This window comes from Serinus canaria, chromosome 1A, assembly GCF_022539315.1.
Source record: "Serinus canaria isolate serCan28SL12 chromosome 1A, serCan2020, whole genome shotgun sequence".
Taxonomy (NCBI): domain Eukaryota; kingdom Metazoa; phylum Chordata; class Aves; order Passeriformes; family Fringillidae; genus Serinus; species Serinus canaria.
In genome coordinates this window covers 45576384-45602870 of record NC_066314.1, presented here as the reverse complement: position 1 = coordinate 45602870, position 26487 = coordinate 45576384, and the positions used below count along the sequence as shown (strand labels likewise).

Sequence of the window (26487 nt, the reverse complement as noted above, 5' to 3'; positions counted from 1 at the left end):
TACAAAAAGCTCATGTTGGCTGGAAATGTTGAATTTGCTTTGTTCTCAGATAGTCATGAATATGATTAATTATGGTAGAGCTGCTCCAATGTTACTGACGCTGATTTTTTCACATGGAAATTATGAAAGTTGAAGGAGGGCAGCTGTAAAAAGATTAGATGAAAGCTTTGGAAATATTTCTGGCATACTGATGGGTTTTAAATTTAAAAGTTTTTGAAATTCACAGTTGCTAAAAAAGCACCTGCTCTGCTCTGTCAGGCTATCAAGACCTCTTCTGGAATTATTTTTCCCCATGCCCCCATGGTGGGTGTTAGTGTGAGGAGAAGATTAAAGAGGGATCCTTTTTGCAAGAGGAATTCTAGTCTGGTGTGAGACACATCAAGCAGCACAGGAGTGGTTTGAATACTGCAAAAACTCCTACTGCAAGCCTGCATGGAGGGGGTGTGTAACCAGCATTTCATAGAGTCTAGAACGGCTGGGGTTGAAAGGGATCTCGAAGATGGGCACTTTTTGTTTCAACAGAACTTATTCTGTGGCTTAATTAAACAAGCCTAACATTATGTCACACTTGTTCTGTAACACCTAGCAAGGGCCCTTAAAACCCAGTATAACTGTTCAGGCTGGGGCTGTACCAGAGTGTCTTTGATGTTAGTCTGCAAAGATTGTTTCAGAAATGGTCCCCATAGCAGCAAGTTTAAACACAGTGTATTGCTCCTTGTGCTGTAAATATTATGTGAAATACTAATGAAATAGTTCATACGTATTTGTTTGTGGATGATAATGTATTAAGAAATATATATATATATCAATATATCCTCCTGCCAATATCTTCAGATGAATATTCTCATGAGGACAATAGATAAGATCCTAATATTGTTCCATCTGCCAAAGAAAGAAAACCAAAGAGAATGGAAAGTGTTTCTGAATGCATTACCCATGAAAGAAATAATAATAATAAAAAAATTAACATATTCATAACAGAGGATTGAATCCCATAAAAATATGTGCAAAGCTTCTTCCTTTGAATAAGAACATCCACTGCATCAATGGAGCAGAGGTGCTTCAAGGTGAGCTCCAGTCCTACAGAAAGGGACCTGAGTATTATTTTGGACACACATTGAGCATGAATTAGTCTTGTTGCAAAAAGAGGGGATAATCTCATACTGAGATTCAAGACACAGACACGTGAGGTAGTTATCATACTGCACTGATAAGAGCACAACTGAAGCCCGAGCCTAATTTTGGTCTGCATGCTTTGAAGGTAATGTATACCCATGTGAAAAACTCCATGGATAACAAGAATGATCAAGAGATCTAGAAAACAAAGTATCTGCTTTGCCTTGTCAGACAGAATTACTGACCTCAGCACATCTCCTTACTGAATCAGCTGGTACTTTAGTCACCTTTAAAATTTATTGTAGAAACAGAATCCATTACCTATAAGTAATTCAACTTTTACTATGTTTGGTCAAGGGTACTATTCTTTGTAATTGATGTTGCAGACATGAAACAGAACAAAAACATAAAATAGATTATCCCAATAAAGCAGTAAAATTATGGTTACATAGAGTGATTCAAACTGAATCAGTAGGGAAGTGGATGCACTTTTCCTTTCACCATGGGCTTTAGTCTGAATATTTAGCTGATAGCTTTAACCTCTCTTCTAGAAACATTCTATACGAATTTCAAAGTTTGTAACTTTAAGTCTTTGAAAAATTTCTCACACATTAAATACTGCAGTTAATAAAGAGAAGGAACATCTTCCTGACAGAATTAAAGCACCATTACTTGGAATTGTCACATCAAAATTGAGTTTAACCGGGTTTATAATGACAGCATTAATATGAGTTAATTCACAGGTTTTGACTTGGAGACTATTCCAAGTCAATCTTCAATAAGAATCTCTTCTTTATTGGGATTATTGAAATAAACTCTGTGAGCCTTGACTGTATTAATGTTTGGAGTGGTCGACTCATGTGGTCTGTTTTTTCTCACAAATGATTTTGTGATAGATAAAGCAAAAGCCCCACATTAGGTCCAGGTCCACTCCCTATAACAGTGAATTCCACTTTAGGATATTTTAGTAATTTGGTAGTGACCATGCTTTAGTCTTTATCCATAAAACAGAAATGTTAATGAAATATTTATTCACAGAACAGGATGGAAAAATGGGGCACTATTTTTCTGGCCATAATGTACCTCAGCCCTGTCACAGGTATATTATACCTCTTCAGGTATGATAGTCCACATAACCTCTTGTCCCTCTATGCTAAAATATCTGACAATCATGTTTTCATGTAGCAAATCAGCAATAATTTTCTACATCACATTTATCCTGATAATAATACGCGAATAATATTCTTCTAAGAAGCAAGATATTTTTCCTACAGATACAACCTTCTTCCTGAAGAAGCTCCCTCCCTAGAGATAGGGGCTACCCTTAGAAGAAAGTATAGAGCTAGAAATCCTTTAATTTCACAGACCTGAAGACACCCATCATATCCTTTGGGAGCTGAGGGAAAGAGAGTCTCTGGGAACAGCCTGCAGGTGGGGGCTGACAGCTTTTACTTCCCTTCAGTGCACACGACATGAAGCTCTTGGGCTGGTTTTAGCTATTTTCTAGGGCAGCCTAGCACTCAGCTCCCAGGGGCCTCCATGGGCATGTTCCTTCCACAGGCAGAGAATGGCATGAGCAGCTTCCTCAGAGAGCAGAGCCAGGCTGCCAGTCTCCAGAAAAAGCTGTCCTTCAGGTCACCAAAAGGTGCTCAAGAGCTGCAGCTTGGCCTGTTATGCTGTGCAGCCATAGGGCAGTGGTGGAAGACACTGCCAGTCTGCCTTGGGGGAAAATACAGAATAGGGTGCAAGGGATCCAAATGCAAATCTCTAATGCGCTTAGTGATTTGGATAAAATTAACAAGAAAAGTAAAAAAACAGGGAAAAAAAACCCACAAAAACAACCAAACCCAAACAATCTGAGTAGCTGCTGTGTCTATCAGCTGATTTCATCCTACCTTTGCATCCTTCACAAGTAAGGGCGTTATAGTGATACCCAGAGGCTTTGTCACCGCAGACCACACAGAGCTCTTCTCCTTTCACTCTTCCCGTGGAGTGACCCAGTCTGGGCTTTTTGGCTGCAGGGATATCCATTATCTCAGTCTCCCTTGTGAAAAAGGTCTCTGAGGGTAACCTCCTGAGTTCATACATCCCAGGGGAGTACCATTCCTCGTGCTGTGGAGGGTAGAAGCCTAGGTTGGAGTAATAAGGTGGAGATGAGATCTGAGGCTGAACTTGGGGAAATGGCACATTGTTGTACTGTGCATAAGGTGACACATCTGCCTCTTGCACTGGAGAACTCATTGGTTCTGAAAGGACACCTGGAAAATAATAATGCAAAACCAATTTCTATTACTACCATGAAACTGTAGTTATCAGAGAAGTGTCTGTTTCCAGACATCTATCTCAAAAACTAAGTACAAACATGAAGATTGCATTATCTAAACTCAGATTTGCTACACAAATACACTGCAAGAAGTTTTAAAAATACTTTATCCATTCTCAGACAGTCCTTTATAATTGGTGGAAATGTCTGGCACTGGCAGTTACACTACAAAAATCTTGAAAAATATTGTGAAGCAATCATATAATTGTTCAATTTATAAGAAAGAGCAACCCTACCCCAGACAAGTTAACAACCCAAATTAGGCCTAAAAGCAGAATTCAAGAAATCCAAACTAATGGCAAACCCCCCCATGGTATTGGTGAAGGCTAAATCAAGACTCAAACATCATCTCAATTTGTATTAATTTCGAATGAATACATCATTCAGATGTAGACAGACAAAAACTGCATTAGGGAAAAATGACAAGGGTGAGGCTTAATTAGAAGACTGAAAACATGAAATAAGCCTTCAAGAAGATCCTGAAATAGGAAGGTGAGGTTACCAGGAAAGAACAAGAAGGATATTCCTAATGTAAGTGATGAAATGCCACCTTCTCACCATCCAGCCTCCAGTGGCCAGCCAGCCTCTGCAGCCTGATCCCCAGATCCCCAGCCCCAGTGCCATTCCAGTGAGGATCTCACAGGAAGCACCTCTGTCAGCCAGCATTAGTCACCTCTGAGCCACCAACAGAGCTGGCAATGGCACAAGGAGTGGCAACCTTTCCTGTCAGGATCAACACAGTATCCAGAGGCTACCTTAACCTTGCTCATCAAATAGCATTTTTTAAATTGCAGACAACTGAACCCTCTTTTATTTTCTGTACTCCAGGCACAACCACATCTAGCAGTCCCTGGATGGTGTAGGTAAAATCCAGTCCACACCAATCAACTGAAAAGCTGAATTTAAAAGTTATTTGCAAATTATTTCTTATTTTCTGTTGGAGAGAGCCACATCTTACAGTTTCATGAAAACTCTGACTCAATTCCTTCAATAGTTCCAAGAAGAGAGTCTGAGAAAAAGAGTGCATATTTCCAGGAAGATGATCAGTCTAGTTTTATTTGAATCAACAGCAGTATTTACAAGAAAATCATGGATTAATGCTCATTGGTGACCATCACTTAACAGCACTTCAGAAGAACTCCAAAAACATTTTTGCTGACATAAAATTGGTCATGGACAAGAGTCCTTCTTTTGTAAGGAATCAAAAACAATGAAGAAATGCCAACAGTTTAGAACAGGGAACATCTGTAATTGCAAAAATAAATAAAATCTGTCGTGGGGGATCCTTCCCTCTCCTTTGTCTCACTTCAGTCAGTGCCAGAAACTGATCTCTGAATTACACTGGCTTTTTCACTTTCAAGGTCTCATGCTCTTGCTCTGCAGCTTCCTGCCCTTCCTATGTTACCATGCTGCAGAAGCCATGCAAGTGTTTTGGGTTTTGTGGCTGCTCTGTATTGCCCACAGCACATCTTTGCCAGTAACAAGTGTTCAGGTCCCAGTTCCAGAATAGGCAGCGAGATGTACATCTGGAAAAACGTGACACAAAACCAAATGAGAATAATGGTGCCCTTTATCACCAGCAATTAGTTTAATTATGGTTGCATTTCATTGCTCTGGAAGAGGCCATGGCACCAAGTGCTACAGTGGCAGAAGCAGAGTGGCAAGGCACTCCTCAAATCCAAGGTTATGCCATTTAAACAGAGACTATAGACACAGAGGGCACCTGGGGACTCTGTGAAAGAGCCTGGAAGTGACATTACAGCTTCTTGCATCAGGTGCAAGCTGTCACTGATACCTGCCAGCCACAGCAGGGATGAAACAAGTAAAGGGTGAAGACAGCAAAGATTTCATACCCTGTGGGTTTAATGAGTGGTATTTTAGCTGTATTTACCACTTGCTGATACTGCTGCTCATGAAGACTGGTCAAGGTACTCCAGGTACAAATATGGGGTTAATTGTGGGATACACAGTCATTCAGTCTTTGGAAAGGAATCTGTTCACTGTGGAAACCTGAGCTTTCATCTGCTTATTGTTAATTAGTTGAGTTTGATAAAAGAAAGTGGGACGGACGATCCCAAAATGAAAAGGAAGAAACTTGATTTTTAGCTTTTTGCCATACACAGGAAACTCCACGAAAGCTGTATACCAGCCTCTTGAACTGCTTGGGTTTTTTGGAAGAGAAAGAAGAGAAGGCAACATTCCTTCCACAGAAAAAAATATCAGGGCTTGTTAAAAAACTCAGAGCTGCTAAAGGACTGCAGCACATCCTGAGACAATACTGGGATTTATTTAAGCAACTGTAGAGCCATTTGGGTTGCAAGTATGTTTAAAAAAATCTTGCCAATCATTAGTTCTACTCTGCTTCCAAAGGAAACAAACAAAAAAACAAACAAACAAACAAAAAAAGTCTTAATTAAGTTTAAATAAGGAAAAAAGGCCAAACAGTCTCATATCACCTCCTTTTTCCTTCCATCAGGCACAGCATTCAATTTAGCTGAACTGAGTCCATGCTCAGAGCAATGGAAGGGAAAAGGAAAACCAGACATGTTTGAGAGAGACTGAGAGAACATGGCCTTGTTTTGTGTAAAACAGACTCACAGCTTAAACTCTGGGAAGTGCTCAAAGACCAGTATGATTTTTGAAGATAATTAGGTTGCAACTATGTTTTCCTACTTTAGCTTGAAGTTTTGAGGGTTTTTTGTTTGGTTTTGATTTGGTTTGATTTAAGCAGACCTCAGCATGATGTACCTGTAGACCTGTACATGAGAGTCTGGACTAAATAATTTCTTATCACAAAAGAAAAGTAATCTTATCTTACCAAGCAGAACGAACATAAGCTTTTTTCCAGGTATATTTATTAATAGAGGTCTAATTATACTTATTAATAGAGGTTTGGGATGGACTGGTCTCCTGCCACTAAAGCATGAGCAGCCCAGTAAAATCATTGCAGTTGCAGTAGTATAAGCAGTGAAAGTGAAATCAGAAATGAGCTCGTTGGACTACACCAATATTTTGTTTCTGTGGTCTTAAATATTTTGAACCATTTATCTCTTTTTCCCTTTGGAAGGATACCTTTCAGATTTTTAAGGAAAAACTATTTAACACACACACAAATGTTAATTACATCTGCATATTTTTTCTATTTGCAAATCTTACATTTTGTGAATAAGTGTTTTTCAATTAAAACCTTTTACAAAAATATTGAAAGCTTACTAAAAACAAAGTGAAGTCTTCACATGCATGTGATCATTGTTTTACAAATACTTTTTTCTACGTGCAACTGAAACTTATTAGAGAATTTTACTTTTGTTACTTTAAATTTTACACAGAATACTTTACAAGAAACTCCAAAATATATTTGACTTGTAGAAATATTCCTTGCAGGAATAAAGGAGCTGGTTTCAGTTTGCAGAATGATACTGAGACTTTGCACAAGCTAAATGTGCTGTCATGCAGAATATTGGAGAAATTACAATGAGATCACATTTTAATGTAAAACTTATTGTTCCTCTAATATAAATTTCAACAAAGAGAACTAAATTCTAAGTGGGTTTAAAATATGAACCCTGGCTCTCCTTCGTTATTCATGAAGGATCATAATAAAATAACAATATCCAGGATTAGGTAATTCAGAAACCATGGCATAGGCATTATCAAAACCCTGGTTTAACTCCAAACAAATTATTTGCATGTCTTTTAAAGATCTCTTGGTGTAAAAAACCTACTAGCATCCTACAATTTCAAAGAAGAGTGCAAGAATAGGTAACAAAAATATCCAAGGGAGAACATGTCAATATCCTACCTCAGGCTGTGTTCAGTCTGACCATTTCTGGACCAAAAAAATTCTCCTTAAGGTGCCACAGTCCTTGTTCCCATCTTTTTCCCTCTTTTTACTTCCTAAAGTCTACATGTACATAAAACTCCTCAATTCTGCTTTGTCTGTGTCCTGTTCACTTCTTCACTGTGAGAACTTTCTCTAAGATTAGGAGGAGTGACACAGACCAGGGGTTGTATAGTTTACTAATTAACTTCATTACGAGCAACTTGTTCGTAGATGCCGGAAACAATGTCTGTTCCCTGTGTGGATTTACCTGGGTAAAATTTGGCTCTCAGTTTGTGGGGATGCCTCCAAGCAGCCTAGCCACTGTATTTTTGTACCTATTGTGGTTGAGTTACAACCAAATTTTGTATCAGTCAATAGTTGGTAAGGTCAGGTGGTTCTGTGCAATAGATTGACCACTCCAGTATCACAGGGAGCAGGTTTTTTAAGTGGAGAAATGTTGCATTCTCAAAAAAAAAAAGGCCAAAGTGCTCAGACCATACTGGACACACCTGTGTGACAAGACAGAAGGGTTTGGGCTGGAAGGGACCTTAAAGACCATCTAGTTCCAAACCCAGAAATAGGAAGGGACACCTTCCCCATGAGCAGGTTGCTGAAAGCCACATCCAATCTGTCGATCTCATTAATTCTTTTACTCACATTGCCACTCTGTTTGGTTTGGGTCTGTTAATAATTATTATGCATCCAATGTTTTCTGTTTTAATTTGTGCTGGTTTGTTTCTTTTTGATTTGGGGGTCAGCTATGAGCCTAATTATCTTCTCTGCAGGGATGAAGCCAGATGTTGCATCAACTGCCAGGTGGTGCCAAAGACAAGAAGTTATTTAACATAATTTATGATCTTGAAGCTGTTTAATCAGTTTGGACACTTGACCATAACAACTTTTTCATTACTCTTATTTATTTTAAAAATACACACACAAAAAAGACCAAATAAAACAAAAAAACCAAACAAACAAAAAAACCAAATAAAAACAAAACATAATAAACACCAGAAAATAAACCAACCTCCCCAACAAAAAAAACAACTGAAAAAACCCAAATAATCACAAATCAAACCAAACCAAGCCAAGAAAAAGCAGAAGAAAAAAATAAAAGCTGATTTACCTAAAAGGAGTCTGTCTTTTAAGGTACTCTTAGGCACTATTCTGTGTCTACATCAATTTTCAATGATATTTGTTCTTTCATTAAGAAGTTTAGATATATTGATTTTTTTCCCCGCCTTTGTTACAGGTCATTATTTTTTCTTATTGTTCCTCATCCTTTTCCATACAGCTTTCAAGAGTGTTCATTCCCCCCAAAACCTTCTTTCCCAGCCAGGGACAGGTACAGTGAGGCTGGCATTTCTTGTCTTTTTATATTTTAGCATCACATTACAAGAAAACATTTTCAGGCCATCAAAAATACTTGAAATACTTGAAATAGGTCTTCATTCAAACTAAGAATTTGATTTTCTTTTCAGGTTCTTAGAAATAATTCATTTTCTGATATCTGAAGTTTCACACTAAGTATCTTGCATACTTGAGGTGCTTTCACAGAAAATAGAATGGATCTAGCTACTTACTTATCATAGAAATGACAGTTTGAGTCACATGCTGTTCATATTTCAGGTGCCACACACATATATAACCTTTCTCAATCACCTGAGTTGAGAGTCAGAAAAAGAAAAGCAGTTTTGCAGGAAGACAGGGTGGAATGGAAGGACCCTGACTTTAACTAGGTTAAAGATGTTCCTCATTTGCATTTGAGCCCTTTCCCCAGGGACTCATTGCTGCAGAAGTGAAAAACTATGGTTAAAACACACTAACTCCAAAGACATACAGACATATTTTACCTTAGACATATACTCTAAAATGGCAACACAAAATTTTCATCTACTGAAAGGCAGACAACCTTTTTTCTGAAACCTGCTGCATCTAGAAGTCTTGAGGCTAAGGATGTAGAAGTGCCCCAGAATTTCTATGGTGATGAGGCTCAAGGCACAGGCAAATCAGAACTGACAACATTTCTTTTTGAAAGACCTGAACCTGGAGCTAATGTTTGGAGAAGCAATCAGATTTGATCTGAAGGTCTAAGAACACTCTCCCAGGAGACTGAATAAAGCACAGTGAAAACAAAATGTATTTCTAAGGGTTTTTTATAGAATGTGAGTGTGCATCTTTGAGTAAAGGAGACTGGTTTGTATAAAGGGTAATGTCTGTAAGCCAGCAATTTTGAACTTGTGAGCTGAAATGTATGAACAGACCTAAAAGAAATGTGAATTATAAGGACCATCTGAAAGAAAAGCTTTCTTCCTGTTTTGTGGGGTTCACAAGTCACTTCCTGCCAAAATGGAATGCCAAAAATTGCAAATAATTTACAAAGAAACAGAATGGAGAGGCAAAGCCATTTCCTACAAGTGTTTTGCAGAGATGGAGTCATATTTTCACAATGAGTAAGTTTCTCTGTGCACTCAGTTGCATATTATTTCTGATAGGCTTTTTCCAGCTATAAAAGCAAAAAAGCACCACATTAGAGTGACACCCCACAAAAGAAAAGTCAGCTTAAGTGAAACACAGCAGGAGTCCCAAGTTTTATTCCTAATAGGACCCCTGATTCAACTCCTTAATGCATTATTTCTTTCTGTTACAGAAATGTCAGTTTGAATTAAATCTCCATTGTGCTAAGCTCTGAGCACCTTTAATGAGAGACACAATGCCTCTTCTGAAAGCTTCACAATTTGGAAGTAAGATTACCCTGTGGAAGAAAAGTATTTTAAATTAACATTCTCCCTTCTATTTACAAGCAACCTTATAATTACTCCTTTAATTAATGAAAAAGTAGATATTGGGGGGAAATTTCTTGATAAAAATCTGAAGTAGCTTGGGTATGCAGGAGTTTTGAAAGATGACTGGAAATAAAGTTTGGCACCTTAAATTTGAATATCATTCTCCTCTCTATATATCATGGCCTGACATTGGAATTAAGAGGTAGCAAAGGAGTGTTTTAGTTGTTAGCATATTTTTTTTTTCAACAACTCCAAAACATTTCTCCAACCAAAACCCCAAAACAAAGAGGGATAAAAACCAGTAACACACAATAATGGAGTGGGTTCTGCTCACCATTAGTGATCATGCTTTAGTTTAATTGTATGGAGCCAGGACCTTGCAAGGGGTCTGACTCGTAGAGATGGTCCTGACCTCCAGGAGCTCTGCAGCTGGAGTGGCTCTGGGTGCCAGAGCCCTTCCTTCCTTCCAGGCCCCAGGCACTACTCTTGTTTCAGACAGATGACACTGGGATGTGTTTGGTTTTTCCAGCACTCAAAAAGGCAGAGCTCTGGTCCTATTTGGAGTGTAAATTTCTGAAGTGTTGCAGCATTTTGTGGGTGTTTGCACTGCGTGTGAGGCCCTCAATTTACCATAACTTACTCAATGAAGGACCCACTCTCTTGTCAAATGAAAGGCTAAAACAATTTGTTATTTTTTTTTTCTTACTGGTACATATACCAGAAAACAGCTTACCCATGCTAAAAAATATTCACCAAGAATTTTTCACTTATTAACAAACTCATGCTTAGCCTTGAAAAAGATTCTCCATGAAACTGGAGCAAGGAGCATCTTCCAGCCTGCTTTATAAACTTTCTTGTGCACTGAAGTTAATAGGATAAGATTAATGGTTGTAATAGGACAGAGGTTTTAATTTAGGTGAAATTACCTTAATAAATTTGCATAATATGGCAATGCAAATACACTGCACTATAATTTCATTACAGATTAACTGGAAATAAAACTGCTCAGCTTGATTTAAGTGACTCACATGAAGGGAACATCCAGCCTCCATACAAAGGTCTGGTTTTGCTAAATGATCTCCAGTATGAGAAGAGTGTCACAAAAACAACTACAGGTTCTGCTGTGAGCAGTGATGAGAGCAGTAACCTGCAGGATTGCATTAACAGCCCAGACCTATTGTTTGTTACTCCTGTCATAGGTACTGAGGATTCAAGAAGGTTGGCAGGTTTCAGCCTCAGATCCTTGACTTGGAATTTCAGTCCATTTTCTCCCAGGTTTCTGACTATAGGACAGTTTGCTATTTCAACCCAGTTTGGTGACTTACCAAACAAATGAGGGCCTTCAGCAAGAGGAAATCCATCAGCAGTGGCTAGCTGATGATGCCCTATTAAATTCATTTCAGATCCCATTTATTCTTCAGTTCAGGAGGAATATGCTGATTAAACAGGAGGTTGAAAAGAGACCCTGGAAAATATAAAGCAAAAAAGAATATTTAAAACAAGATAACTAACTTTTGTGTACCTAGTGTGAAGCAGAATGCAGGAGGTTGTTTCAATATTTGCTGTAACAAACACTGTCTTGAAATTACAAAACCTAATTCAGCCTTTAAATAAGATGCTACATCCAGCCTGTTTGTTTTTTCCTATACCAATTGTTGTTTTTTTCAATTCCAATTGTTTGCATGATTTTTCATCACCCTTTCATCATTTCATTGTTTTCACTTACTGAAAAAAGCGTAAGTTTATGGTTAGCTCAGAAGAACACAGATGGGAAACTTGAGTTTCATTTCTAGGGACCAGCTCTTGATCTTGTCTCAGGTAATGACTGAACAAGACAGATGGTGACAAGCACAGAAAGCCAAGCCTTGCTCAGGTGCCCAGGCTCTCTCTGGTCTCAAGCAGCCACACAAACAACTCTCCTTTGGGAGGCTGGGAGAGGTGTGACAGGGACTCCCCTGCCCAGCTCTCCTGGGTGCACTGGGCCAACTCCAGACTGCATTTGAGGCAGGACCAGCAGGAGAATGCAGAGCTCCCACGAGGAGATGTCTCAAGGGTTTGTACAGACACCGAGAGGATTCTGCACAGAGCTGTCAGCAATCTGCTTTACTTTGTTTTACAGCCTTAATTCTTTATTTGGTTTTATTAGCGTGGGACTGTCCCTGGGACTGCATTTCCACTCACTGAAGGCATTTGAGAGTTCTAGCCCAGTCTGCTTCCCAGTGAGAGCCCAGCATGTTTCTCGAGGAGAAATGAAATCATCTGACAAAAACGTGAGTGCTGCTCAGGCCCCAGTGCTGAGCAGGCTGGGAAGCAGCTTGTGAGAGTGAGTGACAAGCACACTCTGTAATTATATTCAGATTTGTCTGTAAGGATTCATTAAGTTCTTTTTTAACATAAACAGAGGCCCTCTAATTAGACAGATGCATTTTAAATGTCTGCCCACAGATAATTTAAACAGTTTACTTAGAAATGTCAAAAGCTACTTGTATCACAGACCAGAGAGGGTTCTTGAGGCAAATCACATGTAAACACAGTCTCAAATCTAGCACAGAAACATAGTTTTGCAACAGCAGAAAAACTCCATGTGTCTTGGATGGGATTTGGCAACAAGCCCACCCACCCCACCCCACCATGTTTAATTCCAACCATTTCATTGCCTTGCTGCCTCCTTTTCCAGGGAAGTTATCTGCTGAAATCAAGATGTGGGGCTATGCAGATGGCTTTAAGGTCTTAAAATTCCTGACAGACAGATTTCTCATAAAATACCCCTGACAAACCCTTAGGATGGGATTCCTCTTACAGCCCATTAGGAATGTTCTGTGATGGGAGAAGGCAGTGGCACAGTCAGGACCATTATCATGGCCAGCAAGAAAACCATCCAAACGAGGTATTTTCAGAGGGCTAATGAGTACTTTTCTGGATTTTCTTGTTGAAGAGCAGAGAAGAGAGGCCATCAGCACCCTCTCCTCATGTCCCAGCCTTTTACTATCTTCCTTACAGCCCATGGGAGTGCAGCCCTTAGAGTTCCTTGCAGGATCAGCTCTCCTTACAGCCAGACATGAAAACTGCTCCACCACTGCTACTTCTGCTTCTCATGTCTCCTCATCAGCCCCTGTTTGAGGGCCTGACACTGCAACCCCCAACATCAGCACTGGGATTGTGAATCCCTGTATGCTCATACAGAGCCTAGAATTTATCTTCTCAGGGAATGTTGGAAGCCATATCAAAATACTTTAAATACAGTCCCAAGAAGACATCTATTTAAAAGTATTTACTGCCAGTGTATGGTCAGACTTTCAATGCAAAGATTCTTAGCTTGTAAGTTTTGTATTCTCCATCCTGCTATTTTCTGCTGCAAATAAGAAGACAGAGGGCAAGCTGTGTTTCTAAGGGCTTATAAAGTGTCTGTGTTTTTACAGCCTCTTTGATATGTCTATAAACTACTTTCTCATTTCTTTGAGGACATTTCATTTTTTATTATATATCATTGTATAATGCCCCTCTTTAACCTCAAGATGGACTCCTTAGAATGTATTATTCTTTGCATACACACAGAAAAAGACCCAACCCTCATGGTATTAATACTGCCTTGTTGATAGTAAGAATCTTGAGGACATGTTTGTAATATTCTGCACTGTTGTAGGACATTACAGGTTTTGTAACTCTCCACCTCCTGCCACATTTATTTTTGTCTGGATGGATTCGGTTCAAGCCAAATGCTCATGATGATTTTACAATTCCCATAATTTTACTTAATTTTCTTTAATATATCCAGCTGATGCAGACCATTTACTAGATTTCATGGAAGAGATTACTCTTATTTTCTTGGGGTTTCTGCAAGCCACAAGATCACCACAAAAAAGACCAGAAATATATTTTCCAATGCATCTAGCTTTGGTACTGGAGATTTCACTGAACACCAAATTCTTCATTAAATACTGATTGATATTTGGCTTTGATTTTCTCCTGGGTCCAGCCTGCTGTGAGCTATCTAGCTTACATTAGATTTATCCATATAATTAATTTCACATGTATTTAAAAGGAGCAGCTGCTGATTTCCAGCTCTAAGACCTGCACTAGGTAGACAGTACAGAGCATTGAAGCCACACTTACTCCATAATTGTTCAGTTCTGGGAAATAATGTGGGTCACTATATTGGATTGATACTCTATCCTGAGGTGTAACAACAAAAACAAAGAGCATCTGACATGTAAAAGCTGAAATAAAAGCAACAGAAGCACAGGAAAACAACGTTGCTCTCCAAAATAAAAGCCCTTCAAGAGAAAAGAAAAGGCATGTGATAAATTAGAAAGCTTCTTTTCTCCAAATAATTTTTTGTTAACTGTTTAAATAAACCAATTTACTCCACCACCTTTGGAGATTATTTCATAGGCCAAAATATACAGCAAAGGAAAACAGAGATCAGAATGTACAAAGTAACATATGTGTAAAGTAAAATATGTGCCCAACTGCTTGAGATTATTGTCTTCAACTGTGTGTTAGGAACTTGGAATTGCATAAAATTTTGTTACGTGTAACCTTTAACATACTTCAGAACAATCAGTGTGTGTTTACTTGTTCTAAGTTTAACTAAGAAAATTTGCATGTATATTATTATACATGGGGCTTGTTTTTCCACTGTATGGGTGTATATACATATTTATTCAGATTTCTTATGGGATACGTGTTCATTGAGGTATACAAATATGTATGTAGAGACAAATGGGCTCACCACTGAACTCCAGGTTCCAGATGTATTGTGGGCTCTTATCTGTGCACTACCCTGACCTTGCTATAGTCAATAGTAAAGCTTTCCCTGGCTTCTGAGTCAGCAAAGCCAGCTCTCTTGCTGAAATAATTAAAGTTGAATCAACTGGCTTCACTGAAAACGAAAGCATATTGGCTCCACACTTTCAAATAAATGTAAAAATAGATTTGATCATCAGAAAAGCTCCATGACAGCTCTAATTGTGGTTTACCTTCAGAAGAATGGCTGAATCTATTTCAACTACTCAGCAAAGGAAGATATATCAAAGCACATGCAAAATCTTTCACAAATATTAGTGAAGTACATTTCCTTCCATCTGTCCCATAATATTTTCCTATTCTTCACACATCTGACTGCTTATTGCTCAAAGAGAAATTTCAGTAACATCATTAATCTATGGCCCAATCCAAACATTGTTAACATCAAGGGGAAGATAGATTCCCATCTCATTCACAGGCTTTTGATGTGGCCTCACAGCCTTTCTGCAGAATATTTAATGCAATGCCTCAGTTATTTGAGAAGCTATTTTATTTGCTTACCTGTTTGTTCTAAAGTGTATCAAAGGGACCTGAAAGCATTAGGAAGATTCCTGCTCTCTATTTCCAGCCTGCTGCTCTCAGGTCATTTTGGCAAGCACAGCACTACAGGCAGTACACAGCCACTGATGCAAAATGTGAGCAACTGCACGAGCAAGTCTGAGGAGCAGAGGCAGGACGAGCCTTGCTGGGCTTATTTGAAATTTTCTGTTACATTTCTTACTATGGAGTTTAAAATCAGACCAGGAAAGAGACACAGGACACAGAAAAAAATAATAAAGTATTCCTACTTCTTAATTCTGAAGCAAAGGCAGCTATCTGAGTCCCAAGGAGAACTAAAAACTCCAAGAGAATTATCAATGACATTTCTGGGAGCAGGTAAGTGACTTCAAAGAGTGGAGCCAGCTTCTGACTCTGCCTGGGATTTCCTCCTAAACATTTGTGTTTCTTGCTTTCTCCAGCATCTTTTTCATGTCTCAAGCCCTCCACTTCTAACTTGTTTTTGGACTGCCATTTGGACTAGTACAATTCCAATATAATTCCCAATCTCTAGGCTCTCTGGATCACAAGCAATAGCAATAAAAATAACAGAAGTGAAATATGCTCTGCCACAGGTATAATTTTCTGAAGATAAATGAGTAGCAGAAACACTCAGAGTAGAATTATATTTTCTTAAAAACTACCAATGGATTCAAAAGTAATCACTTGAGATTTGAAACCCCCTTTTTACTTTTCCTAGTTATGTGAAATATGTGCTAAAATCTTCGACTTTGGAAGACGCACTTGAAAAATGTACACAGAACTGTCAAAGAAAAAACTCTATGAAATAAATATAATTTTCCTTTTCTGGTTTTTCCTCTGTTCTCCCATTAATCACATTGAAACTATTTCCTGTTTCTAAAAGGAGAAAAAAAAATTTCAAAGCTAATGCACACAATTAACTAGATACTGCTGTTGCAAGAAAGTCTCAGTATCAAACTTAGACCTTCTGTTCCAGTGACACTCAGAAGCCAGCTTCTAAAGACAAGTTTCAACATGACCTTATTATTTTTCCCAAAGGGAATTCCTACTGTTGAGACAGTTTTGTGGATGAAATGACTTCTTAAATTATTCTTCACTTTAATTTTTTTTTTTCTGGTCAAAAAATCCATTAACATCCACTAAATAATTCAGGTGATAAAATTACTTTTATACTACACAACAGCAAGAAGCTATCAGTTTAAGGAATTATTACTTACTTTTCTTTTCTGGAAGACTGCAGATGGCAGGATGTAAGACAGTTCTGCACTCAGTTCAGTATCCTAATGATTCTCACATAGGAACATTTTTGTTTTGTTTTTCTTTCATGTTTAGCAGAAGCCTGTAGTGATAACACAATGAATCAAAGCTTGGGTTTATTGGCTCAGTGCCCTAATGGACAAGGATTACTCATTAACAATTCTTTCTTTGCGAAACTATCCAAACATGGGCTGTATTAAAATGTTGTGAATTCCAGCTTGACCATCAGCAGAGAGATTTGAGATGCTCCTTCATGCTCTGATGGAGTGCAGAGGGGAAGTTAACTCAGGCAGTGGGGTGATAGTAGCTCGTTGCTAATTGTAGCACTGTCCTTGCACATGTGCATTTTATGACAACCTCAGCCTCCTTGTCTTTCCCATCTAAAGAGCCCAGATGTTATCCCAAGACCTAAACTTGGTTTTTAAGTCTTTCTGTTATTTTTTCATACTTTTTAGGGAGACTGAGCATTACACTGAGTACTGAAGCAGAATAGGCTATAAATTTCACCATCACAGGGATGCAAGGACATTGAAGTTTAATTCCTGTATCTGCAACAATCTCTAAAGAATTGCATCATTTTGATTTGGGCTCATCACATAAAGCTTTAGACAAGAAACTGAGGCCCCCAATTTTAAATCTATCAGACTCATGCACTGGGTGTGCACAGGGGGGAGAAATTGGTACCTGTAGATGGAAAACCACATCCTTGAGTGGGTTGCACTGGATCTGAAAATGCTGATGTGTTGTCATTGACAGAAAGGGGACCTTGAACTACCACATCCCAATTTACCCTGCAGAGGGAATCTAAGCCAAGACAAATGGATTGAGGCTGTTTTATTTCAACATCCCACCTACACAGGAAGCATACTAATTCCCTGGTTTGCCTTGCTAAACGTACCCGGTGGGCAAGAGTTGATCTGACAGTGGTACTGAGACAAGTTTCAGTCAGAGGAGACTACTGACAGCATCACTCATGGTGAGTGAGTTCATGATTGTCACACAGTATGTGATGTCCATCCTTCCTACATATTTACACTGAGTAAGATTGAATTCACAGAGACACAGACTGTGCTCCTACTTGAGCAAAGAGAGGCATTGGGCAGCAAACAGAGTCCTTTCTCTGAGAAAGGTGAGAGCTGCTGGCCCTAAAATTACCAAGAATAAAATTCCTTCACTTTCCCTCATTTTAAGAGAAAAAAAAAATTTTTAAAAAGATATATTAATCTTCAAGCTTTTATCAGGGCAACTCAAATTCTCTATAAATTCTCTATACTTCTCATGAAAATATTATTAATAATGAGTCTCTTATGTGTTCTGTCCCTTGCAAGTTCACCTGGTAGCCACCCAAACACTCCTGGTCTGACAGATTTCTGAAGAGAGCAATAGGAGAATGATGCCATAAGGCTGTCACTGGACACTAATTCCCAAGAGACTGCTGTTTGCAGGGATTTATGCCTACAACTCATTCTAGCAGGCACTAGACACATGATAAATATATTTAGGACTAAGGCTTTCTCAGTCCTCATTTCTGACTCTCTGAACACCATCTCACTTCTGTAAACAATGAGATTTCTCTTTGACAAACTAATATTTAGCAAAACCAGCAAAGTACTTTCAAGTAAGAGAATTCTTCCAAAACAACCCTACCCACAGGAGACAGGTGGTCTCTTCAACCAAAGATGCCAGCAGCCCATCTGACACTCCCCACCGTATGTCCACTCCAGTGGTGCCTAGAAAGCACATGCCATTTTAGTATGTAAAAAACAAATTTATTTGGTCATACTGAGGACAGTGATGGGTTTTGTCCCACACCAGGAGAAAAAGCAGAAGTGTAGGCAAGAAATCCAACAAAAGTCATATTATGTGCCATGGAGCTTTTGGTCTCTTGGTAGGTTTCAAAGATCTGAAATTTATTTTTCATCATTCAGTTTCCCCCAGTATTGGTTTGATATAGTTGATGGCACAGAGCAATTGCTTTTTAGAAGCCCCTTGAGACTAACTTTCAATGAATGTTCTTTCCCAAATAGCATTTTCCTCTGTGGGGACATTGTCAGACAGCTAAGAGTTTAGCAGAAAAGAAATTGAATTTAATGCACCTATTCACCAACACATTTGTTGCATTAAAACATTTTTCCTTTCCTTAAAATAATGAAGAGGCAGTGCCAAAGTGGAGCTTTGTCCACTAATCAATATATTCAAGACATTATTGGAAAAAGCAAAGAAATCATCCACATGATCTAAAGAGGAGATGTTGCCTGTAGCAATGACATGTGGCATTACTGGTTAAAGCCAGGTGTTCCTTTTTATGAGGGTTCATGTACAAATGAGAATTGAAGAGAAAGGAATTGGAGCAAATTAAATATATCTTCAGTGGTGTTTCAAGAGATTACATACACAGCATCAAGGGAGAGAATAGAAGGAGGAAATATTCAAACACAGATACTTATAAATGGAATATCTTCTCAAATATAGCATTGCATTCTAAAATTTTTAAAATTTCAGAACATTATCTGACAGCCTTAAACTTTTCCAGACAATAGTACCATTACTTCTGCAATTGACAAAGAGTGTGTGTTCTACACATACACATCTATGTCATTAGCAGTCCAAATACAAGTTCAACAACAAAACCAGGGATATAGATAACATTTAGAGCTAGAAATCTGTCTGCCTAGAAAACACCACTTCATAAACTCCATGAAAGAAAAAGGGGGTGTTTGCCATAGCTCATTTGCTCCTCCTCTTGCTACTCTCCACTGAAATAAATGTCATTCCACACTTTCACTGGCAAGGTACCTCATGGAAAGGCAAGACAAATCCTGGCAACAAAGTAGTTTGCCAGCAAAAGTGTGGTGGGAAAAATGTAGTACAGAAAGAGATAGGGAGAAAGAAGAAAAAAAGTAGACTGGGTGTTCACCTTCAACATTTCCTTCTCTCCACATCCAAATGAATGCATCATCACACACTAAAAAAAAACCCAAAAATAATACACCCAAAAATAACCAGCACCTGCTCCTTTTGCTCAGAATTTTCTTCCAGCAGCTGAAAAGCTTACAGCCTGCTCACAGCCAGTTTTCTGGAGCTCCAACAAGATTGTGCACATGACAACTGTGGAACTGTTCAGGTTGAAGAAGATCTCTAAGGTCATTGAGTCCAACCACTACCCCAGCACCACCAAGTCCCCCAGTAAACCATGTCCATAAGTGCCACATCTGCAGCACAACTCTGAATACCTCCAGGGCTGGTGACTCAACCACTTCCCAGGGCAGGCAGTTCTAATGCTGGACAACCCGGCTGGCGAGGAAAGTTTTCCAAATATTCCATCTCAACCACCCCTGGCACAACTGGAGGCAGATTCTTTCCTGCATCAGACAGTCATTACCACAGGGAAGGTAAGGATGAGGAGCTAAAGCCAGATAGATCTCTGCCAATGGATTAATTTCTCTGTTCCCCAAGATGCAAAGGGAGAAACTTCCCATCTTGCCAGTGGGAAAACATATCTTCTGGGCCTAGGGATTCCTGGAAACATCTTGGGGCAGGTGGGAATTGCAACAAGGAGTAGGTCTGCTCTGGCTGAAAGATAAATCAGCTTTTCCAACTGGCACCTGGAGCTGTCAACACCCTTAATACACCTGGGCATTTCTGACAAAATATCTAATTTGCAACAGTCACAATGAGTGAGATACCTTGGATCTGTGCTTGTTTCATAAGCCAAGGGACAGGTGTGTTGACCAAGACCTACTTGTGCTCAAGGACTTATTTTTCCTTATTCTTACATCTCCTGGAATGAATGGTACTGCAGACACCTGAGAGATCATGCAAACTCAATTGTGCCTCTGCACAAACCATGAGTTTCAGCTCAGAAAGTGCTCACAACATGACCATAAACAGTTGCCACTAAGCTGCAGTCACCCTCAGCTCTTCTTTCATCCCTGTGGCACGCCTTCTTTATCACTGCTACCCAGAGGATTCACATCCTCTACACCACTTTGGGCCATGGTCTGTCTCCTCAAACCAGCCATTTCTTACTCTCAGGCACCCTCACCTTTTCATTTCTGGAAAGATGTCCAAGATTATCACACTCTTACAATAAATTTTATCATCTGAAGATAATTAGGCAATCTTAATAGCTATGGTTGTTTCTGTACAGGTTAAGTACTTCATGAATCAGAGCCTCTTCATTATCAGTTGCTCTCTGATTATTCAGTTTCTGAGCAGGGCAAAATTTATTCAATAACCTTATTTTTTGCCCTGTTAAAATAATCTGTCTTCTCCCCTCACACAGTTTACATAGAATATCATGAAGAGTAAAATGACCACAGAACAATCAGTCCTCAGAGGGGGAATTCCTCCCTGGTGACAGGCAGTTAATTGTTAGCCAGCATGCTCCAGTGAGACCATAAATGTAAGATACCCTCCTACAGCTGCCTGGGTGCAAGAGGAGAGCTGACTATTTGTGGAATCAGCTACAGCACCAAAAAGTTAAGTTTCAGTAGGGGAAACTTGGTCTACTTCCCTCCAGCTGACTTAAATGAAATTTCAGATGTGTTTTTCTGTTAATAAATTCTGGTATTCCACATTAGATTATCTCTTATTATTTTAATTTTTAATTAAGGCACTGATACTACATGTTCTTCCCCACTCTTACCCCCTTCTAGAGGTTACAAGTTTACAAGTTCCTAAAGAAATCGCAGCTTTAAATTAAGCTTGTTGGTACAGTATCAGCTGATAAGAAGTTCTCTTAGAGGCCTCGGACTAAATATATACTGTATTCTTACATTTTTTTTCTCTTGACATTTTGATGTTTTACAGTGTGATAGTGATTGAGTTCAATAAGGGTTAGCCTTCATTTATGTAAATATTTGGAGAGATAAAATTGTTAAGAAATGTTGATCCATTCCAGTAAATGAAAGCACTGTCCTTTCATTAATAAGTAGTTCTCTTAAACTGAATGTCAAAGGTGACAAGTGAAGAATTATTAATAAGTAAATATTAGAATATTTTTTAAAATAATCACACCAAGTAAATTCATTTTGCCAAGTTTTAAACCTCTAATTTTTTTCTCATACTTTGCTGTCAAGAAAAAGAGAGATGTTTGAAAGGACTGGTTCAGTAGCTAGCTAAAAATCATTTCTTTCAGGAGGGGGGAGGAAGTGTAGGCTGGACATCATGTGAACGGACAGTGCAAAGCATTGGAGCTCTGCTGATGCTATCTGGCAGGGCAGAGTCACTGTTAACCTCTCAAAGCCCAGGTGTATAATTCACTGCTCTAGAGCAGGCTCTACCATGCCCTGAAGCACTGCAGGCAGATGCCTGCTCTCACTCATGGAGAGGGAAGGCTGCAGAGCCCACATCAGATGCACAAGAGATCCCCAGAACAAAGCCTGGGGGAATCTCCCTACCCTGTCTCAAGAAGTCCATGATCAACCAGGGGAAAATGGGAATATTGCACACTCAGCAGGAGCAACAGGAAGAGGTGGGGCCAGGTGCATGGCTGGGAGCGCTCCGCTTGCAGCCTCAGCCCAAGGTCCTGCCAGGAGGCAGAGCAGAGGCAGAACTGCAGATATTGCAGGCTACAGCTTAGCACCTGCAGTCCCCCTGGGGGAAAGTCCACTCACTAGCCAGGGCATGAGGAGACAATGCCAAACACACTTCCAGAAACTTAACAAAAAAGCAGGACTAGAAGGCCAGGCTTGAGCTTAAACAACATCCTCAACCCAGAGGCGAGGCATGTGGAAGGCTCCAGATGAGGCTGACTAGGTGTTTTAAAGCCTAGTTGTACCTCAGGACCTTATTGTGGAGCAGCTCTCAAAGTTTTGTTGACTCTTCCTTGTTCCCTAAGAGAATTTAAACAAACTTGTGGCAGGCGAGAGGAGTGGCAGCAGGACCAACCCTTCAACGTCCAATTAGCACAGGAAATACTGAGATATGTCACAAGTTTAGTTGAAGAGTACTCATGATTCCACTCAGCTAAGAAGAGATGAAAGGGACTGGAAATTAGATTATGTTGTGTCCTGGATATAGCTGAGATATTTCCAGACTTAGAAAAGTAGTTTCAAGTACCAGGGCCCAGGTGGATCTGATTGTGCTCTTGGTTTCCACCTAGTAAAGAGCTGGTACTAAGGAAAGGAAGGGATTTGAAGATCAAGGAAAAGTGTGGTCATTTAAAGGGATATTGAACAATAGATCTTGGAAGAATTAGTTTATTTTCCTTTCTTCCCTAATCTTCAGTTGACATCATTGCATTCTGAAAACAAATTACTTCCCTTTTTAGAAAAAAGAAACTAAATGTGGTATAAAGCTTATTAAATTTATATAAAGCATATCAGGAAATGGAGTGGTTACTTATCTCATAGCAGTATTAGCTTGGGCTCAGTCTGAACAAAAGCTTCATTTATCAATATCTAATCTGAATACCATTTTTGACCAAAATTTGGTCTCATCCCAAAATATGGGATCATTTGCACTGGCAGATCCCTCATTTATGTCAAATCTCACTTGGCTGATGTATTCCATCTCACCATCTCAGCCTGAAACACAAAACATGTAACAAAAACAGGTTATCTAGAGGAGATTGCATGCATGGAAAATTTGTCTAGTTTTGTTTTATGTCTTTTGTGACCCCCTCCTGCAAAACCTTTGTAAGGGAGGGAATCTTACAATGAGTTTAAGGCATTAACTCTTTCTCTAAGTAGGTGTGTAATATAAGAAAATTTATGAGGAAAAGGGGAAAAAAAATCAATCCAAAGGATGGCAGCTCACCTACGAAGCAACTTAATCAGCAACTTAAGCCCTTGTTCCTCCCTATGCACTGGCTCTTCACAAGTATGGAGCCAGATTACAGGTTTCTATCCTTTCCCTTGAGGTTTCCTCAAAATTGCCTCAGGTTAATGGGGGTCTGTGCTTACAGCTCTGAATTAAGAAGCCTTCCACCAAAACCTGTATTTCCCGTGGTCAGTGGAGCTGCCTACCCAGAGGATGTGCTGTGCTCATAAGGAGATGGCCCTTTCTCAGCTGATAATCCACAGTGGAATAAATCCTTGAGAGCCTGTGGGACTCATTCCTACATATCACAGCCAATTGCAGCCGTATTTGTATTTCTTGGACCCAGAAACTGGTTACCACAAGGGAAATGGGGAAAGGAAGGTGTTATCATTACAGAAATACCAGCTAGGAAGTTCTTCAGAGAAGTGACTGGATTGAGCATCCAGCCCCGCTGTTAACTCTTATGTCCAGCAAGAACTAGCAAGGAAATGTGCTCCAGTAGGATTCAGAGGCTTTCTACCAACCCATCTGATGTACAGAACTGCTAAATAAAAACATCCCCAGTCCACATGAACCAGCCATCACATGGAATGGAAGGTACAGTTCCAGTTTCTCCTCTATTAAATTTGAGTGAAAAATTGAAACAAGATAGCACCAATAATGGGGGCTGCTGTTCTGGTTGTCATGAGGGTGACAGACAAGTCTCAGCTGCAGCAAAATTCCACATGAATTTTTTGGGAGGTGAAGAACACATACGTCCATGTGTAAGCATTGTTATTTCTGCTCAAAGGAAAGAGAATCTCTACATGTGATTAAATTGACATCACCAACAAAAGGTGATGGGGCAAAAGTCATACTCTATTCTTTTTCCAGTTGTCTTGCCCCATAATAGCTGCTGCTGATAAACTCAGCAGCAGAAGTTGATGGAAACATCAATGGTACCAAATAGTGTGATCATTAGATGCAACTAATCTTGTTCTAATATTAATAAGCTGATTACTTCCTGTATGTAATATATACCTCCAGAAATTCATCCTTCTGTAACACAACAACAAAAGAGATTCCTTCCTGTATGCATGAAAATTACCCAGATACAGGCAGATGATTCTGTTTCAGATTGTGTCTCACTGATGTGCAGCTGCTAAACGTGCATATATACACATGCCAAATAAAAGATTAATAGAGGAGGGAAAAAATTCTTGTAGCAACATTAGTCTTTCAAAACTGAAAACATTTTTCACCTGGATGGGTCATATCAATCTGGAAATGTGTATAAACCCTGAAATTGCATTCTTTTTTTCTCCACATTCGGTTCATTCGAGAGAGAGCAAAGGAAGAATATACCTAGCTCTTACCACTTTCAATTTAGTTCAAGGGTGGTAAGTGAAAGTTAGAAAATGTGAGAGAATGTTGGAAATATGTGTCATATTCCCAATGACAGAACTGCTGTTCAAATTGGTGATGAACCTTAAGCTGTGCAAGAGCTTAATGTCACTGCTAGTGCATGATAGTGTCTATATTCCAAGATATTTGCTCTGGAGAAGTCTTAAATATTTTTGGAAAAATGACAAAGCATAACTTTTCTGTATTGTAAAGCTTATCTACGAATGGAATATGCCAAAAATATGCCTCTCCTCAAATGTTAAAAATGATACAAAAATAAATTGCCTGAGAAAGAGGATAATTAATAAATATCAGGACTTTAAATAAGCAGAACAGAAAAATTTTAGTACTTCCAATTTCTTACAACTCAGAGAACTGGGGTTTTTTTTCTTCATACTTTCTAAATATCTTTTTAAACTAGCAGAGTTGATATCCATCTTATCGTTTAATCATTGACTTGTTGCCTAACTTGTCTTGTTACCTAGGCCTTTTAAAGTCAACAGATAATAATATGAAATAAACAAAACCTTTGTCACTTATTCCTACACCAAGCTTTATGTAACTCCCCTAAATATGAGTTGCAATAGAAACCTTTGAACACCATGCCAGTAAAATGGACTGCATTGCAAAGAAGCTGATAAAATCTTGTTTGGAATACCATCAATTTATTCCAGGAATTAACTATAATTAACCCAATATTTTAGGCTTCTTGAATGTAATAAATCTCTGTTCTGTTAATATACTGTTCCTTGCTTCTTCAGGTGGAAAATCTTGATCCATAATTGCCTGGACACAGGTTTTTGAGATTACCATTTTAAGTGGGCAGAGACACATGATTTCTCTAATCAGAATGACAGCCAGCAGGTGCTAAAATGAAATGGGACCTTGACTGCCTTTACAACTGACCTTGGATTATTTCAAGGCAATAGGTGAGGTATGGAAAAGCACTCTTTTCCTGTATCTGTGCTTGATCTCTCCACATAATTTCACAATTCAAGGGTATTTTAGTAATCAATTTTAGCAGTTCAGAGTTTTAAAAATTAATTTAAAATTTGGTGTGTGTGCATTTTCTGCCTTTAGGTGGTGGACCATACCTCTGCATATTTCAGCATGTTGAGGACTTGTTTGGAAGAATATCATGGCATATGGCTCTGGGGAGAAGAGTGGTCCAGAAGAGCTGGCTATCACTGAAAAATCACCTCCTCCAAGTTAAAGATCAGTCCATCTTTAAAGCATGAATCAAGCAAAATCACCAGGTGGCCCACATGGATGAACAAGGAATTTCTAACTAAAACCAAACATAGAAAAGCAGCATAGAAGTGGTAGAAGCAGTGTTACATGATCCAGGAGGAATACAGAGCATGCAATGCATGCAGAGGTAGTGTTAGCAAAGTTAAAGGCCACACCATTTCTTATGGAAAGAAATGTGCAGGACAGCAAGGAAGACTTTTACAGGGGTATAAGCAGAAGAAAGAAAATTAGGGAAAATTTGGGTCTGCTGTTGAATGGGAGAGGGTACTACCTGACAAACATAGAGAAAACCAAGGTATTCAATGCTGCCTTTGCCTCAATCTTCAATGATAAGAGCAGCCTGAAGGAATTCCAGGTACCTGAAACCTGTATAAAAGTCCAAGAAAGTCTTGCCCTCTGTGGAGTAGAATCAATTTAAGAAGTATCTACACAGACTGGACATGAGTAGCTCTGTGGGTTCT

General features: G+C 39.1%; 1 protein-coding gene across 3 annotated transcripts in view; it reads right to left on the bottom strand.

Moving 5' to 3' along the window:
- NR1H4 (nuclear receptor subfamily 1 group H member 4) overlaps positions 1-16747 on the bottom strand; it is a 36174-nt gene extending 19427 nt beyond the window's left edge. For 2 of the 3 annotated variants that reach the window (XM_018910067.3, XM_009086635.4), the window contains exons 1-3: positions 16588-16747; positions 11371-11510; positions 3012-3374 (exon numbers count right to left, since the gene is read on the bottom strand). In XM_018910067.3, coding sequence (XP_018765612.1) covers positions 3012-3374; positions 11371-11455 — 448 coding nt within the window. In that variant the 5' untranslated portion in view covers positions 11456-11510; positions 16588-16747. Of the gene's footprint in view, positions 1-3011; positions 3375-7241; positions 7417-11370; positions 11511-16587 lie in introns of those variants that run through there. The other variant, XM_018910069.3, reaches the window with a different exon arrangement.
- Between the last annotated feature and the right edge of the window lie 9740 nt (positions 16748-26487).